A 16557-nucleotide genomic window follows, 5' to 3' on the forward strand; every position below is an offset into this window, starting at 1 on the left:
AATTTCGTGTGAATTTATACATATATACTAATATATGTAGTCTTTCTAAATTGCGCACCGAACAATTGTCGGTCTTGAAACACAACTCTAATAAACTACCGCAGTACTATCACGAATTAAATTGAATAACAATTTAATAATTAATTGATGCCTTTTTTTGGTATCTTATATCGATGTTAAACTATGTTAAAATCTGAAAATAATTCTTTTTATTGCAAAAAATATTACCTCGGTCGGGAATCGAACCCGGATCGCTTGGTTTATGCGCAAGTGTCCTAGCCAATTAGACTACCGAGGCCTTAGTAATGTTCCTTCCAAATTCTAACTTTGCTATGCACGCGTTGTTTATAACAAGCGGCAATGGACATTGTCTAGCGACGACCATTGTCGCTTGTTATAACAACGCGTGCATAGCGACGGTGAACGCGCGCTGCGCGCCTCACTGGACGGTCGTATCCAGCCGCGCGCTTGCATTTGGTTGTGGGCCGGGCGAATTTGGATATTTTTATAAATTAATATCTCGTTAACTATTACGAAAATTGTAAAATGGTAGGGGAGTTTTCTTCTCAGTTTAGTCCATTCTATCTCTATGCGACAAAACTTTTCATTACTTCTCAAACAGCCTGTATATACCGATGAGAATAAACCATTTACGGTCAAGCTGGATCTTAAGTGTTTCTAATATAATTTTGTGTGAATTCGCGCCGAAATTTTTTCCAGATTTACAACGCAAACTAATAAACTACCGCAGTAATAATAACTATCACGAGTTAAATTGATTAACAATCTAACAATTTTGATGCCCATAACATCTTTGGATCCTAATAATATGTTGAATGACATATTAAAATCTATGAATGACATATTAAAAATCTGTAAATAATTTAATTACATTGCGAAAAATATTATTTCGGCCGGGAGTCGAACCCGGATCGCTTACTTTACGCGCAAGTATCCTAGCCAATTAGACTACCGAGGCACTTCTTCGTATATAGAAGATTATTTCAATTAGAGTGTGTTTAATTAATGCTGTTAGTACATTTTTTCCATGTAATAATGAACGTAATAAATTTAATTCATTATTATTGAATGGTATTACTATAGATTGAAATCATTTAAAGATCTTTTGTATGGTATTTGTTAAAGGTTTCTGCAAATTTATTCCGTACATTGCCACCTAGCGAAAATCCAGATTTTGATCCAGAAGAAGATGATCCAACACTGGAGGCGAGTTGGCCTCATCTTCAGTTGGTCTATGAAGTCTTCCTCCGTTTTCTTGAATCTTCAGATTTCCAGCCTGCTATTGGCAAAAAAGTTATTGACCAAAAATTCGTGTTACAGGTAAAGTAGTATTACAATCTTGCTTTTCAATATCTCTTTTTAACACATCACTCTTTTTAACAGTCCGTAAGAGTGATAGACCAATTTATGTTCTATAACATAATAAGTTCTATAATAAGTAATATATGTAAGATTAAAAGCAAGAAATATGGAATACCGTTTTTTAAATTAACATTGCTCCGACATAAATGCATATGAAGACTTTAAGGATACATTTTCTTGTGTAACCACACTAAAAATAAGGCCTTCTTTGAATTTTTTTTTTAAAGAAAACTATGATATACAAGTCTAATTTTTTACATATTTATTAATGTACATGTCAATATATGAAAAACATTTTTACAGCAATATTTTCATTCCAAAATACTAAAAAATTAGTTGAAAAGCGCTTTATTAAAAACACATGCTGATATCCAAACAGCAATTGCAATTGCAGTTTTTCCTGCAAAAACGTGCTTAGGTGCTAACTACCATAAGTTGTGATTATAACTCTCATTGCTGTTTTGAGTGTTCCTTCCTAAGCAGCGTTTTAATAAATTATCTTTTTACATAATAATATAGGATATCCTTTTGAATTTCCAAGTAGCTGTTTACAACAAAACTTTTTGCCTATTCCCCTTATTCAGCTCCGCTACCTGCGCTCCGAACGTCGTACTCTTCGCCCCTCTGCCTGCGCTTCGAGTGCCGATTGATTTTTTACTGTAAAATCGTTAATTCTACGAATTTCTTTTTGAAATTTTGACAGTATGTCCATAAAATGTTGTAAAATTGAAATATGCAATAAAAAAATCGATTTTTTGGAAAATTTTACGAGAATGTATCCTTAAATTTATACAGGACTTTTGAGAAATATGTTAGCTACAACATCTACTCTTGCAGCTTTTCTGTCCATAAATTGAGTTTTGATGTGAACAATACTGCAAGTCTGAGTTAAGTTAGCACAACTCATCTAATCTTATTATTTTAAAAGTTGGTTTTTGTGCACTTTGATCGCTGCATTGGAATCTGAGGTCATTATTAAAACCTATTTCTTACTAAATAATTTATTTTTACAAATAATGGTATACTAAATATTTTATTAAAAATTATTTATGATATTAATAAGTCATGTTGGATCGGCCATTGTAAAATTCTGATTTCTGATTCGTAATCAGTGACCCAAAAAATCCCCAGGTACAACAATCGGTCTCATACAAAAATTTGTGACACAAAGGGTTAATATAATTAAATTAATGAATATACAAACACACATAACTGATTATAATTATCTGTTACAGTTATTGGACTTGTTTGATTCGGAAGATCCCAGGGAAAGAGATTTCTTGAAAACCGTTTTGCATCGTATTTATGGCAAGTTCCTGGGTCTTAGAGCCTTCATACGCAAACAGATTAACAACATTTTTTTGAGGTATTTATTTTAATGAATTATTAAAAGTGGACAGGTTATAGGGAGCTATATAAATGTATGATATAAAGTATAATCGAAGAGTGAGCATTTTATTGAAAGATAGTAGTACACTAGGGATATCTATCTGACAATGAATGGCGTTGTACAACGCATAGTTTGGAAATTAAATGTCTTATTATAACACTCTTATTTATTGAATATAAAAATTACATTGTAGAACAACAGAAAAAAACAAACCGGAATACAGTGAACAAATTACTTTCGCAAAAAATCTGATTACGGTTTACTATTTTACTCAATAGAGCTAATTTCCAATCTTTTATGCATATAAGATTAGCTCTATGCGTTCATTGACTGTTTTGGTAAGGCTGTCAACCATTCTCTTTAGTAGGAACGTATTCCATTTCAATGACTCTGTCTGTAATCTTCTCGCTAATGTGTTGATGACGAATATCAATACATTTGCATGCTTGGATCTTGCTCTGAAGCAGTCTATTTTGGCAAGACACAAGGTGCTCTTGGTTGTCGCATCCAATTAATTTTTGTTGCTTTATTTTTAACGTTCGACTTTAGGCCCTGATTGAAATATATTTGAAAATCGAATATGTCATTAATATTTGACTTTGAATAACGTATCGTATAGTTCAAGGTCTCCTTCAAGTATCGAAAGATGTGTTTAACTGTGTGCCTTGTCGTTAGTTAGAGATTAATTTCACGTCGTTGATCATAAATGCGATGTCGAGATGTGCCCCTTGCGCCAAATATAGTAGGCTTCCAATCGCTTCCCGGTATGGTATTTCTGCAAGTTCTAGTTTTTCTTCTTTATTATTTTGATTCATTTCAATTGAGAATTTTTAATTTGAAGAATCACTTAAAGACACTGTCGGTTTACATGTGTAATTCGTAATCCGATATAATGCTTGTATTTCCTATATCTTTTGAATGCCACACTGAGTGATGTCTTCAACTGGTCCTTGACTTCAATTTACCCAGATAAAAAAAATAATTTACATAAATGGCTACTATTAATGACAATATAGTGGTTATTATTAGTGACATGTAATGGTACATACATGGATTCGCACGTAATTGTTAAATCTGAAAGTGTTCAACTTGTTTTCCATTTTCTTGTTCCATTCTTGGCTACTTTGTTTTAGATTGTAAATTTTTCTTAGCCGGTACATTTTATATTTATCATTATTAAACCCATCTGGTAGTTCCATAAATATTTCTTCAGATAAGTCGCTTTGGAGGAATGCTGTCACAGTGTCCATTTGATCTATCCTCAATCCACGTTTGACTGCCAAAGCTATCAAATATTGAATCGACATGTACCTCATGACTGGTGAGTATGTTTCACTGTAGTTTGTACCATATTTTTGCGAATAGACTTTGGCCATGAGTCTTGCCTTATAACGCATTACTTCTCAATTCTTCATCACGTTTTGTCTTGAAGACTCATTTGTATTTTGTAATTTTTCTATCACATGGCAAACCAAGACGAGTGCTCAAAAATAGCATTTTCTTCAAATATCTTTAATTCCTCATCGATGACCATTTTTCCACATTTTACGATTTCTTCTTTCTACTACTTCTTTGAGCGTTAATGAATCGTCGTTTTTGCTGTCTATTGGCAAATAGGTAATAAATACTTTAAAGTTTCTTGGCTTTGGCGTACGAATTGATTTTAATTATCCCCCTTATCACATGAATCATCTCTCACTGAAACGTTATCTTCAATATTTATAATCACTGATGAACTTAGCTGATCCTCTAAAAATTTGATATCCTTACTGATGACGATTTTCTTAGTAATTGAATTAATACATTGATTCTTCATCAGCTTTGATGCCATGAACCTTGGCAACGTGTATCAAGATCAAAGTCATTAGAGGGTGGTCCCTTTCCCTTACACTGCATATTTACTGACATATGAACTTTTTACATATCGACCAAATATCTTTAAGTTGCTTACATCATCCTGATGAAAATTTTTTCCTGAATTGTAATAAATAATGATGAAATATTATTGAATTGTAATGAATAGTGATAAAATATTATTGAAATTGTAATGAATAATGATGAAATATATGATGAGTTTCATTACTATTCATTAATATTTTATAAATTATTCAATTTAAAATATTGTTATATTTAGCTTCGCATTGATACTAAATACTATATGTGAAAAACAGTGTATAAATGTAAATTTGATATGTCTGCAAATAATCCGAGCTTCGGTCATATAAATCTGATTGTATCATTATATCATATCAGATTTATAGTGTGGGCAAAACTAGATTTTACATATGAGAATCGACACCATCTAGCGGCACTCTTAGAAAGATGACTTCAACTCTTTTTGTTATAATGCTAACTGATTGTTTTTCGGAATTTTTTTCACTCATTCAATATTTTTTCCTTTTATGAAAATTCTAACATTTTAATACTATTGTTCTTTTTTTGATTACTTTATTAATAAATCTAATCTTTATTAAAAAATAATATATAAGGATAAATCAATAAGTACCCATGTTAGAGTAATGAAGATGCAAGTTTTTTTTACAAACATTTTTTTTATTTTTCAACGTAATTCCTTTTTAGGAAAATACACTTTTCCTAACGCCCCTGTCATTTTTTTAACCCCTCTGAAAAATACGATTTGTCGCACTCTGCAAAATAGGCTTTTGTTTCGGCGATGACCTCATTCGACGTGAATCTCTTTCCACTGAGCCATTTTTTTCAAGTTTGAAAACAGGAAGAAGTCGCAAGGGGCCAAATCCGTAGAGTACGGTGGATGCAGCAGCAATTTATAGTGCGATTTGACCAATTTGATTTTAGCGACTGCGGAGGAGTGAGCCGATGTATTATCGTGGTGGAACAACACTTTTCCGTGCCGTTTAAATGGAGCCGTTTTTTCTTCAACATCGAATCGACCCAATAAATCAGCATACTACTTCATGATAGTTTTTCCCTTTTCCAAATAGTCGATGAAGCCTTGCACATTCCAAAAAACAGTTGCGATCCTATCACCTTTCCGGCCGATGGGACTGTCTTCTTCGGAGCACGTTCGTTGAGTGAAGTCCACTTTTGACTGCTCCTTGATCTCCGGTGTATAGTGATGAATGTGTCATCAACGATTACGACTCAACGCAAAAATTCCTCGTTTGCCGGGCGGCTTAGGCGTTTCTCATCAAAAATAGATGAATGACCACGTTTGAATTCGTTGAATCAATCTGACGGTTATCGTAGATAGTGAAGGGTTACCATAGATGGCATCCAACTTCGTTTTTATTTCTTTGCACGTTTTTCTATCCAAAAATAAACAGCAAATCACGGATCGATATTGTTCTTTTTCCATTGTTTTAAAAACACCAAACACGTTCACTAAGAATTGCTGTCAAATCAAAGTTATCATATGAATTATTCCAAAATTTTGTATGGTGTTATTTGAAAGGTGGTAGTTTACGATGATAATGCCAACTTGCACCGCCTGTTTTCAGACAATTTCAATGTCATTACGTTTCCAATTTTTATTATTTTTTCTTAAAATTTATAATATTTTAGAATATTTCAGTGTACAATAAACTGTAAAAATATTGTTTTGCATTATTTTTTGCTTATTCATACATTTTCAAAAATTATTTGTATGATTTACGATATTTCAATATTTTTCTTTAATATTGTATTTAATTTCTTTAAATAAAATTTAATGTCTGTAAATAAATTTGTACGAATATTAAATATATTTGTATTAGTTTTCATTATTTCTTATTACTGTTTATTAATTTTAGTATAATTTCAATATCATTTAGTTTTCAATATTTTTTATTACTCTTTATTTTTTTATTCATTATTTCTCTAAATAGTATTTCAATATTAATAATACTATTTTTATGCTGAAATATTTTTAATAATATTTCAGTTATTTTTATTTCTTCAACGATTTTATAGTCGAATTTTAGCAATTTCAGCGACTTATTTCTGCCAGAGTATTTTCCTCCTGGTCCATTCTTTTTCTGACGTTTTGCCATTCAACGTCGAACTAGTGCATTTGTTCAAAATATATGTTTACATGTTAATAGTTTTAATCTCAAAGCTCTTAGGAAGTTTAATATCGAACAGCATGCATTTGGCTCGTTCTTTCGGTTCATGTGTTTTGCGCCGTTTTGCTGAGGAATATACATGTTTGGCGTTTAATGTTGAAAGTCATTGCTGCAAAAACACCTAAAAATTTTTGCAACAGTATTCGTTCTCTTTGTCGATCCTTCTCGTTTTTATCTTCCATTCGGTTTGTATCTCGACTAGTTTTTTAAATTCTTTGACTCGCTTTCAGTATTTTTGGTTTGAATCTTAAAAAATAAATAAGAATCGTTTTTATGAAAAATTATCAATAAATATAAAAAAAATACCTGGAGCTTCTCCAATCGAGACTTATTAGTCCACATAAGTCCGAATGGATCAGGTCCAATGCATGCTTTTCTAAATGCTTTAAATGGAAATCTTAATTGCCTCATATAAAAATTGTGTACCATTTTACCTCTTCAGTGTCTTCAGTGAATTCTATACCATCATTAACATCTTTCACCACATATACACATTTTGCACAAAATTGCTATAATTTATATGTATTAGATGCTTATGCCATATCGCGCTATCGTTGGTAGTCGATAGCACGTAAATGGTAGAGTAATTTCTACCATTTATACATATATGTATTTATAGATTTTGAATAGTATAATTCGTTGTCAGCAGAATTTAATTGTCTGTCACTGCAATTTACTGAAGTTTCAATATTTTTATTCCTAAAAATGGCTACGATCCATTTGATGCTACGAATTCTTCGAAGCATTTTTTGATTGGGCAATTAGTATAATTCTTTCTTCTGATTGGTCAGTCAAAAGCTTCGAAGCATTTGTAGCGCTAAGTGGACCGCACCCAATGTCTAACGTGTGACTCATAACTTTGTCTATATACGAAATCCATTGATCGGAGGAAATTTTGTTATCTGAAAAAATTGTTAGGACACTCTCTAGCACAATTCGGCACAACTAAAGAAAATTTAAAAATAAAATACTTCTACCCCTTTCTCAGAAATTTTATCTGTCCCCAGTTTATTTAAGTTATTTAGCAGCACTTGTAATTTGTCTTATATAATGAAATATTAATATGCAATTCTTCAAACAGACATTGATTAATTTTTGTATTAAGGCTTTTGATTACTCAACCAAGAATTCCGCGTTGATAGTGGCGGCATCGGATTAGTCGGCAGCCTGGCGAAACTGGTATCATACACGAGCCTATGTCCGTCTGCTCATTTTCGGGCCGAAGACGAGTACATTGACATGGGCTTGTGCTTGTGTGTGTTACAGCGTCTCGTCACAATAAAGAGCTGAACTAATAGTAACAAAATTTGCGTGAAAAGTAACAAAATTTTGTGTTATCCAAATCTATAAAGATTGATCGATTTTATACGTTTCCATCATGGACAAATTTTGGCCTAAACTGCCACCGTACATACATCTTTTACGTACACAAGAAGATTTAGTACATTTTAAAATTTATTTAACTTGAATAGATCTATTTTAGAAACACGTATAATTTGGCGATTAATTCAAGGTGTTTTTTGTTTATAGTCTGAAGTTTCTTGGTTCTAATGCATTTTCCACTAATTTCCTAAAATGACTTAACTTTTTCAATTTTTTGTTGCAATTTTTCTTTATTACGTAAAATTGAAACTTATTTTTTCATCAGTGAGAGTCAGCTCTACAGCGAACATTTCGCCCTATTTTCGTTGCAATTTTAAATAAATGATTAAATTTCATTATGATTTTAGTATTACTTAATCTATGAAATCATATTAATACAAACTTTTATATTAATAAATTTACATTAATATTTGACTTTATTATTATGGCTAGACTACTTATAGGTTATACAAGGCACTTTAGGATTCTTGCAATATAACATAAATCTTATTTCGGCAATAATTTGTTTTTTAATTGATATGAATTGTTACTGATGTATGTACAATAAATTACATTATCTGAAAATGAAGACAGACGGGTAAAATAACTATTTTATTAATTGATTTTATATAGGTACTTTATTTTTATAAGCACTTTATAAGAAATATTAATATAATAAAGACCGGAGCACATACTTTTGCATAACACATAAGCCCGCAAACACAATAGATGTAATAAGCCTTAAATCTTATGGAATTGATCACTCACAGTCGAATGTGAAGAATAATTGGTCATTTTTCCTTAAGGCTTAAGGCTTACTACACCTATTGTGTTTGCGGGGTAATGTGTGTAAAGAATAAGAAAATCAATCAATCTTCATTTATTTCTTTTTCGTGAAATAAAAGACTCTAATTTTCTTATGCATTATGCGTTATGAAGAGCTCTGTGCTCCGATTTTAACCAATAAACGTGGCTAGAATGTAGAGAGAATATGTTTAATGGAGAAAACTGATGACTATAGAATCTGTTTGAGTATGATCTATAAAGTGTTTGTAAGGCTGTGTTTTTCTTTTAGGAGATATAATCGACACAAACATCGTTCTATTCTTGATATTCAGTAAATAGCAAAGATAAAACGGCATTTTTGTCGACTGTGTCTCCTATATCCACACTAGAGATCATCAAGTAAGAGATACTCAAACTGAAGCCGCGACGGGATTGGTTGATGGCGACGTCGCAAGTACATGGCGGAACCAATGGCGCAACCATATTTGTTCTTACATAAGTAAAAACGCGGCAAACAAATCTAGCTAAATGTACTTTTGTGAGTGTTATAATGTAAACTATGTTTATTAGATGTATGTATATACATATTGTATATTAAAAACAAAGGGAGTTGGAAAAACGTAATGTATAAAGCGCATGTACACATGTATGATTTTATTTAGATAATACATGAAGTCAAAGAATTAAACTGAGAGCACGGATTTTTGCATATCGCATAATGTGTAAGAAACTATACCAATCAAAATCTTTATGGACTTTGATATCCTATGCAAAACATGCATGTTATCTGGGTTTCCTTCATTTCCTTCCTTTTCATGAAAGACTCTGATTGATTGATTTTCTTATACCTTGTGCATTATGCAGATGTCTGTGTTTAAATCTGAAAAAGAGAAACATATTCAGTTATGACATGAAAATGTATTTAATAATTGAAGTATATCTTGCATTATATACGTGTATATAATACAATATAAACTATATTTTATTAAACTGTCATTGTTGGCTTATCAACAATTTATATAAAATGTAAATAAACTGAAACAATAAGATAATATTAAAACATGCTTTAAATAACAAAAAGAATCTTTAAAAAAAGTTTTTTTAAATAAATGTAACATCACTTATTTACTTAATTTCTACATGCATTGTCATAGATTTACTATTATAATATTTATTAGTAATTTTTTTGTCGAAATTACACATTTTTGCGCTAAACATAATAAATCTACTCATTATTTTTGATGATACATTATGACAATCCTTTATTATAGAACAAGTAATTGTACTCATTTTAAAATGTGTGTAGTGTGCAAACGATATTTCTGTTGTAAATTCAGTTTGAAAAGAAAATTTCTGATTACAACATGATAATATTTTATATTAAATTCTAATAGAGGAATTTAATTACATGATGTATTGTTTAATTATACATAATAGTTCAATAGTGAAAATAATTTTTATCAATAACACCAATAATTCATTTTAGATTTTTTCAAGGAATGCATTCTATTTAACGTTCGCAATGTTCACATATATTTTATTTTTGTTTATCATTTGATAAATAACAAGAATAAAATAATGCTACTGAGCGTTGCAAACGCTTGTTAAATGGAATATATCTAAGATTTCTATTTTGATATTTGTATAATGTCTTTCTTTATTATTATTTCAGGTTTGTGTACGAAACAGAACATTTCAACGGGGTCGGTGAACTTCTTGAAATTCTGGGTAGCATTATTAATGGATTCGCTCTTCCTTTAAAAGTTGAGCACAAGCAATTTTTGGTTAAGGTACGATTACATTCGTATGATTAAAAGATACATAAAAAATTCAATTTAGATTTTAAAATATTGTGCACAGTGTGTATTACATTTTACCCACTAATGTTGAATCAACCTCTCAGATACATTAAATATTTCATTAACATTGCAATATAGATTTAACCTTGAAAATACATTATAGAAATATTCGGTATCCGTTGAATTTGCATTTTATAGACGTTGCAATTCAACATTGATTCAACATTGATTTAATGTGTATATATATATATATATAAAATATAGATTTTATTGATTTATCGGTAAAAGATTTTTGTAAATTAATCTAGTTTTATTGTTAAAATAAATATTATTGATTAGCGCGCGTCATAATTTAGAAAACACGTAAAATTGTGACAAAAAAAATTTCCTCCTGATATCGGGAATTAATTTCGTGGTTACTCATTCAATGCTGCTTGACTTGCAATCGTACATTCACTAAATGTAGATGCACCAAAAAAGTTACAGCTATATACATCCATTATACAAATATTGTGTAATGGATGTATATAGTTGTAACATATATTTGGTTAATAGATATATTATGTGATACGTAATTTTATGTGTTTTTTATAGTTTTAAAGGATCGGAAAAAACCTAATTTTTCCCAATTTTTCGCAGATTTTTTCGATTTTTTCCCAAAGGTAGAAAAATTTACGTGTGTTCGTAAAATATCTATGCCATACGGTACAGCCGACAGTGGGGTAATTTGGATAAGTTAACAGAAATTATTTTGAAATAGTATCAAAAGTTGGGATCGCATAATGTATTCTGTTAAACATATAAAATGCACAAAACATAAATTGCGTTCAGCAGGAAAAGCAGCTTTGCAATTGTTGTAAAATTCTTAAACATGATTGGATTATACATTTAGATCTAATAAGGGAAAGAACTAAGAACAAGACCAATCATATTAATAATTAAAGAATCTCTTACGAGACAGTTGCAAAGCTACTTTATCTGCTAAACGCAGGCAGCCATAGTTTTATATTGCACCAATAGTGTATGTTCTGTATGTTTGATTGAATACACTGTGCACGACTCCAAACTTTATATACAATTTCTGTTAATTATCCAAATTACCTCACTGTATCCTTTTTGCTATACATTAAAAGAAGGTCAGATTAGATTTTATTATAAAAATAGAAGAAAAACTAAAAATTTTAATAAAAATATGATTACATAATTTTATGAATCACATTAATTTGATGAAGAACACTAAAAATAAAATAGTATGTCATTTAGATAGCAAAATAGCAGTTCTTCCAAAAAAAATCAATTTCTTCGATTTTTTCAGTAATTTGAAAAAAGAGGTTTTTTTTTAAACTATAGTATTTTTATATAATTTTAATATATAGAGAGAGAGAGTTATATATGATTATTTAAGAACAATTTTTTACTGGGTTGATATGTATTCAATATTTATTTAACATATTATATAAGCAATTTAGATTTTATATACATATATTATGTATATTTTATATTTAAAGAAAATTGAATAAAATAAACGTGTAAAATAACAATAGTTTCCAATATATCGGAGGAAATTCAACTTTATAAAATAATATTGATTGTTTTTGTTATATAAAATTAATTATTCTACTTTCTAAAATGAACTGTATATAACTATATACATGTATATTAAATTAATAATATATATGTTTCTCAGAATTTTGCATACTTAACAATTTTTTGTTTAATAAAGATATGTATATGTATATTATATTTATTTCTTTTCAGTATTCGAGATATGTATTTTAATTAAGATAATTTGTTCAATGTTGTTTTAATGTTGCAGCAACATTAATAATACTAGTTTAAAGTAAAAAATTACTTCTAATCGAATTAGATGTTTCTTATAGGACTTTTGATAAATATGCAGTGTAGGGAAGCACTCTCCGATGACCTTGACATATGTGGTCAGGATCATGATCCCGAGTGATCTTCAAAAGATTTTAGCCCGTAGTCCTCCTTCGTTAAAAAGTTATTAACATAAAGAGTTTCAAAAATAACGTATTATTTCTGCTATACATACAATATTAAATACTATTCTATACAGGTTTCGACTTTCAACGCGAAGCGACTTCACTTCCCCCCCCCCCCTGCTTAAGGGCACGACTTCTATAATTGTATTGTTGCACGTTGGTTTCAACGTTGAAATATTTATGTACAAATCAGACTTTAAATTTTCTTATTATTAAATTTTCGGTTTTCATTGGTACATTTTTCATTGGTTACATTCTTACAAATCCTCCTATAAGATTTAATATTACCTTATCTGACATTGTTGGGATCAGGTGTTACATGTCTGCAAATTCTGTAATGTAATAATGGATCTTGTGAACTTAATTTTTGTTGGTTACCAGTTTTATATGTGTATTTTTTATCTCTTAACGAATTATCTACAGATATAAATGACAAGAATACCAAATTTTATACAATCTGATTTTTGAATTTTTATCTCATTGACTCAAAGCATGAAGAACATGAACGGAGTAATTTTTGTAGGATAATGAATTTTGTATAACGAATTTATCTGTATTAAATATTTGTAACATTGAGAATGACCCGATCGGAGTCGAAACGTCTGTGTTGAACATTGTAGCTACATATTATTTGATTTAAAGTTTTTTGGTTTTGGTATTGTCGGCTCTTTACCCCTTTTTATTTATTTTGTTTTAGATTTAATATCGTTAGACTTTTAAGTTTAAATAGCTCAGAAACCATAAGATACCAGCACCTAGTTATTAAGGCAAAGTTATTCAGAATTATGATCTTGACAATGTATGTTAACGTTAATGTCATCGGTGCGGTGCGCTCCGTAATAGGGGGAGGTGAGACGGAAGTCATTTCGCGTGGAAGGTCGTACTCTTTCAGTCGGTTTACCCTGTACTTTTTTGCTGTCTAGAATTATCCGACTTTTTACGCAAACACATTTCACGTGAAATAGTTATTAACTTTTTTCGAAAACAAATTGGAGAGAATAAGAGGCAATAGGAGTCGGGCGCAGAAGACGTCGCGCAATTAAAAACACTACTAAGTGATAAAAACGTTTTTGTTACTTAGTAGTGGTGATTTTTATTTATTCTCTCCAATTTATTTTTGAATTATAAGGAGTTTTGATTGATCTTGTTACTATAAGGTTGAATTCTTTTTGTTAATAACCTTTTAACGAATAACAAGCGGCGACTAAAATTTGTTGGAGGTTACTATTATTCCAGTTTGGATAAAAATTAGAAAGGGAACGTGGTCAAATGGGTTCCCCTATCTAAAAATTGATTTATGGAGTTTCAAAAATGACCAATTTAATTCTTGCCTAATCTTTTGTACATATGTTATTAATATACTTACCAATAACACAGGCCTGCGAGATTTGATTTACTGAGATATAAGAGTGGTTTGTGATACAATTTTTTGTGTTGAATTCGAATCTAGTTACAATTTGTCTAGCATCAAGATTTTTAAATATTCTTACCTAAACGTTCAGTATCCGAAAAATCAAAATTTTGAATTCGACAATGACTATACGAATCCGTTTCTATCTATTTCAATTTCTTAGAAATATTGAATCTATTAGTTAAATATTAATAAACGTGGATATTTCACGTTTCACGTTTTAAAATTGCCTGAAAATGTTAAAAAATATCTATTTTGCATATTTAGGTTAAAATATTTCAAAATCTTGACGTTCTACAAATTCTGTGGCCAGATTCGAATTCAATGCAAAAAATTACATCGGAAAGCGTTCTATATCTCACTGGATTTTCCAAAGTCTCATTTTCGTAGGTCTGTGTAATTTATAGGAGAAGGGCCGCCGCTACTGACACATAAAGTACCTTTATGCATAGGAGATTTTGCCACCTCTCGTATTTATTTACCAACTTTTTAAATAAAATATGATTTTAAATAATTTTTTTTAATTATTTTTAGATAAGGTAGCCGTAATTTGATCATGTTATTTTTTCCTAGAACGGAAATATGAAAAGTAAAAATTTCTACCATTGAAATTAATAGAGAATTTTTTTACTCTTTATATTTCTCCGCTCTAGAAAAATAATCAGTATCCTGATGAACATGCAGAGTCAGTTAGAAGAATTGATTTTTAACCCTTCTTTTACAATTTGAGTCTTTTGATACAAGTAAAATTTTATATATACTCTCAAATTTCTTTGAAATAAAGGAGAGCAATATTTGACTTTTTTTCTTGAAATATTTTGGTAGTGGCGATTTTGTTGGGGAAAAGATGTTGAAAATAACTCTTAAATTTTCCACATTTTTTGATAGTGAAACAGTAAAAAAAAATTGGCTAAACAAATATTTAAATTGCAGTCAGAAAAAGAAAAAGTACGATTGTAAACGGAGGATTCAAACTTAATTCGGCGTCTGCTTTTATTAATGCGCCTTTGTGCAATGCACACTTGCACATCTACTTGCGGCGGTCCTGAAGAGAAGAGACGGAATTTAAAACTTAAGACCAGAAAAATGATTTAAAAAGTAGATTTAAAAATGATTTAAAAAGTAGAGATTTAATATTTAATATTATTTAAAAAAGTTTTTTGTGGGAATTTTTTTAGGTATTGTTGCCACTACATAAAGTGAAATGTTTATCGCTCTATCACGCGCAATTAGCTTATTGTGTGGTACAATTTTTGGAAAAAGACGCGACTTTAACAGAACCAGTTGTACGAGGCCTCCTTAAGTTCTGGCCTAAAACGTGCAGCCAGAAGGAGGTGATGTTCCTTGGTGAAATTGAAGAAATATTGGACGTTATAGAACCTAATCAATTTGTTAAAATACAAGAACCTTTATTTAGGCAAGTCGCACGTTGCGTGTCTTCACCACATTTCCAGGTAATTTATGTAATACTTTGCACTAATTTTGATTGATGGATTCATTGTAAAATTGTAAAATATTGAATCATCTATTTTTCGTTACAGGTTGCAGAGAGAGCATTGTACTTTTGGAATAACGAGTATATAATGTCTCTAATTGAAGAAAACAACCAAGTAATAATGAAGATTATGTTTCCAGCATTGTACAAAATTAGTAAGGAACATTGGAACCAGACGATTATCGCCCTTGTTTACAATGTTCTAAAAACGTTTATGGAAATGAACAGCAAGCTCTTCGATGAACTTACTGCCAACTATAAGTTGGACAGGCAAAAGTAAGATCAAACTTTTAAAATTTTTTATATTTTGCCACACAATTTTTTCTTCAATCTATTTTAGATTTTAATTAAATCTTAATAATTTAATGTTGTATTAAAAGTTCGATACAATTTATTGAAAGCTATATGAAGAACAACGATTTAATTACATTATTTCTTTACATATATATGTCTAAATTATAGAGAAAAAAGGAAGGAAAAAGAAAGGGACGAGATGTGGAAAAAACTGGGCGAATTAGAACGACGCAATACTCTCGATCGTAATGCTCTCGCAGTTTCCTCCAATAATCCAGTTCCTGCCACTAACACATCTATAACGCGAACTCGTCCTTGAACTAGTAAGAATATTATTTCATCTATTTCTAGAGACTTAAAATACATTCTGAAATTTAAAGTTTTTAGCCATATTATACTGTCCAATATAATTTTTTAAGTACGAATAATTATTTCTGATATACTTCTGTCTGTTGAACACGAATTCATTGGACAAGATTTTCTATTATAGTCTTGAAAAAAAGATATCAAAGAGATAAAAAAACAATTTTTAGAGTTTTTATAATAGATTGC

General features: G+C 30.2%; 1 protein-coding gene across 1 annotated transcript in view; it reads left to right on the forward strand.

Annotated features, from left to right (window-relative positions):
• wdb (serine/threonine-protein phosphatase regulatory subunit widerborst) overlaps window positions 1–16557 on the forward strand; it is a 28149-nt gene that overhangs the window by 8040 nt on the left and 3552 nt on the right. Inside the window, exons 3-8 of the mRNA XM_018550412.1 lie at window positions 1147–1341; window positions 2619–2749; window positions 10676–10793; window positions 15395–15670; window positions 15758–15987; window positions 16174–16328. Of these exons, the coding sequence (XP_018405914.1) occupies window positions 1147–1341; window positions 2619–2749; window positions 10676–10793; window positions 15395–15670; window positions 15758–15987; window positions 16174–16324 (1101 nt within the window). The 3' untranslated portion in view covers window positions 16325–16328. The remainder of the gene's footprint in view (window positions 1–1146; window positions 1342–2618; window positions 2750–10675; window positions 10794–15394; window positions 15671–15757; window positions 15988–16173; window positions 16329–16557) is intronic.

This window comes from Cyphomyrmex costatus, unplaced genomic scaffold (assembly GCF_001594065.2).
Source record: "Cyphomyrmex costatus isolate MS0001 unplaced genomic scaffold, Ccosl1.0 scaffold97, whole genome shotgun sequence".
NCBI classification, from domain to species: Eukaryota; Metazoa; Arthropoda; class Insecta; order Hymenoptera; family Formicidae; genus Cyphomyrmex; species Cyphomyrmex costatus.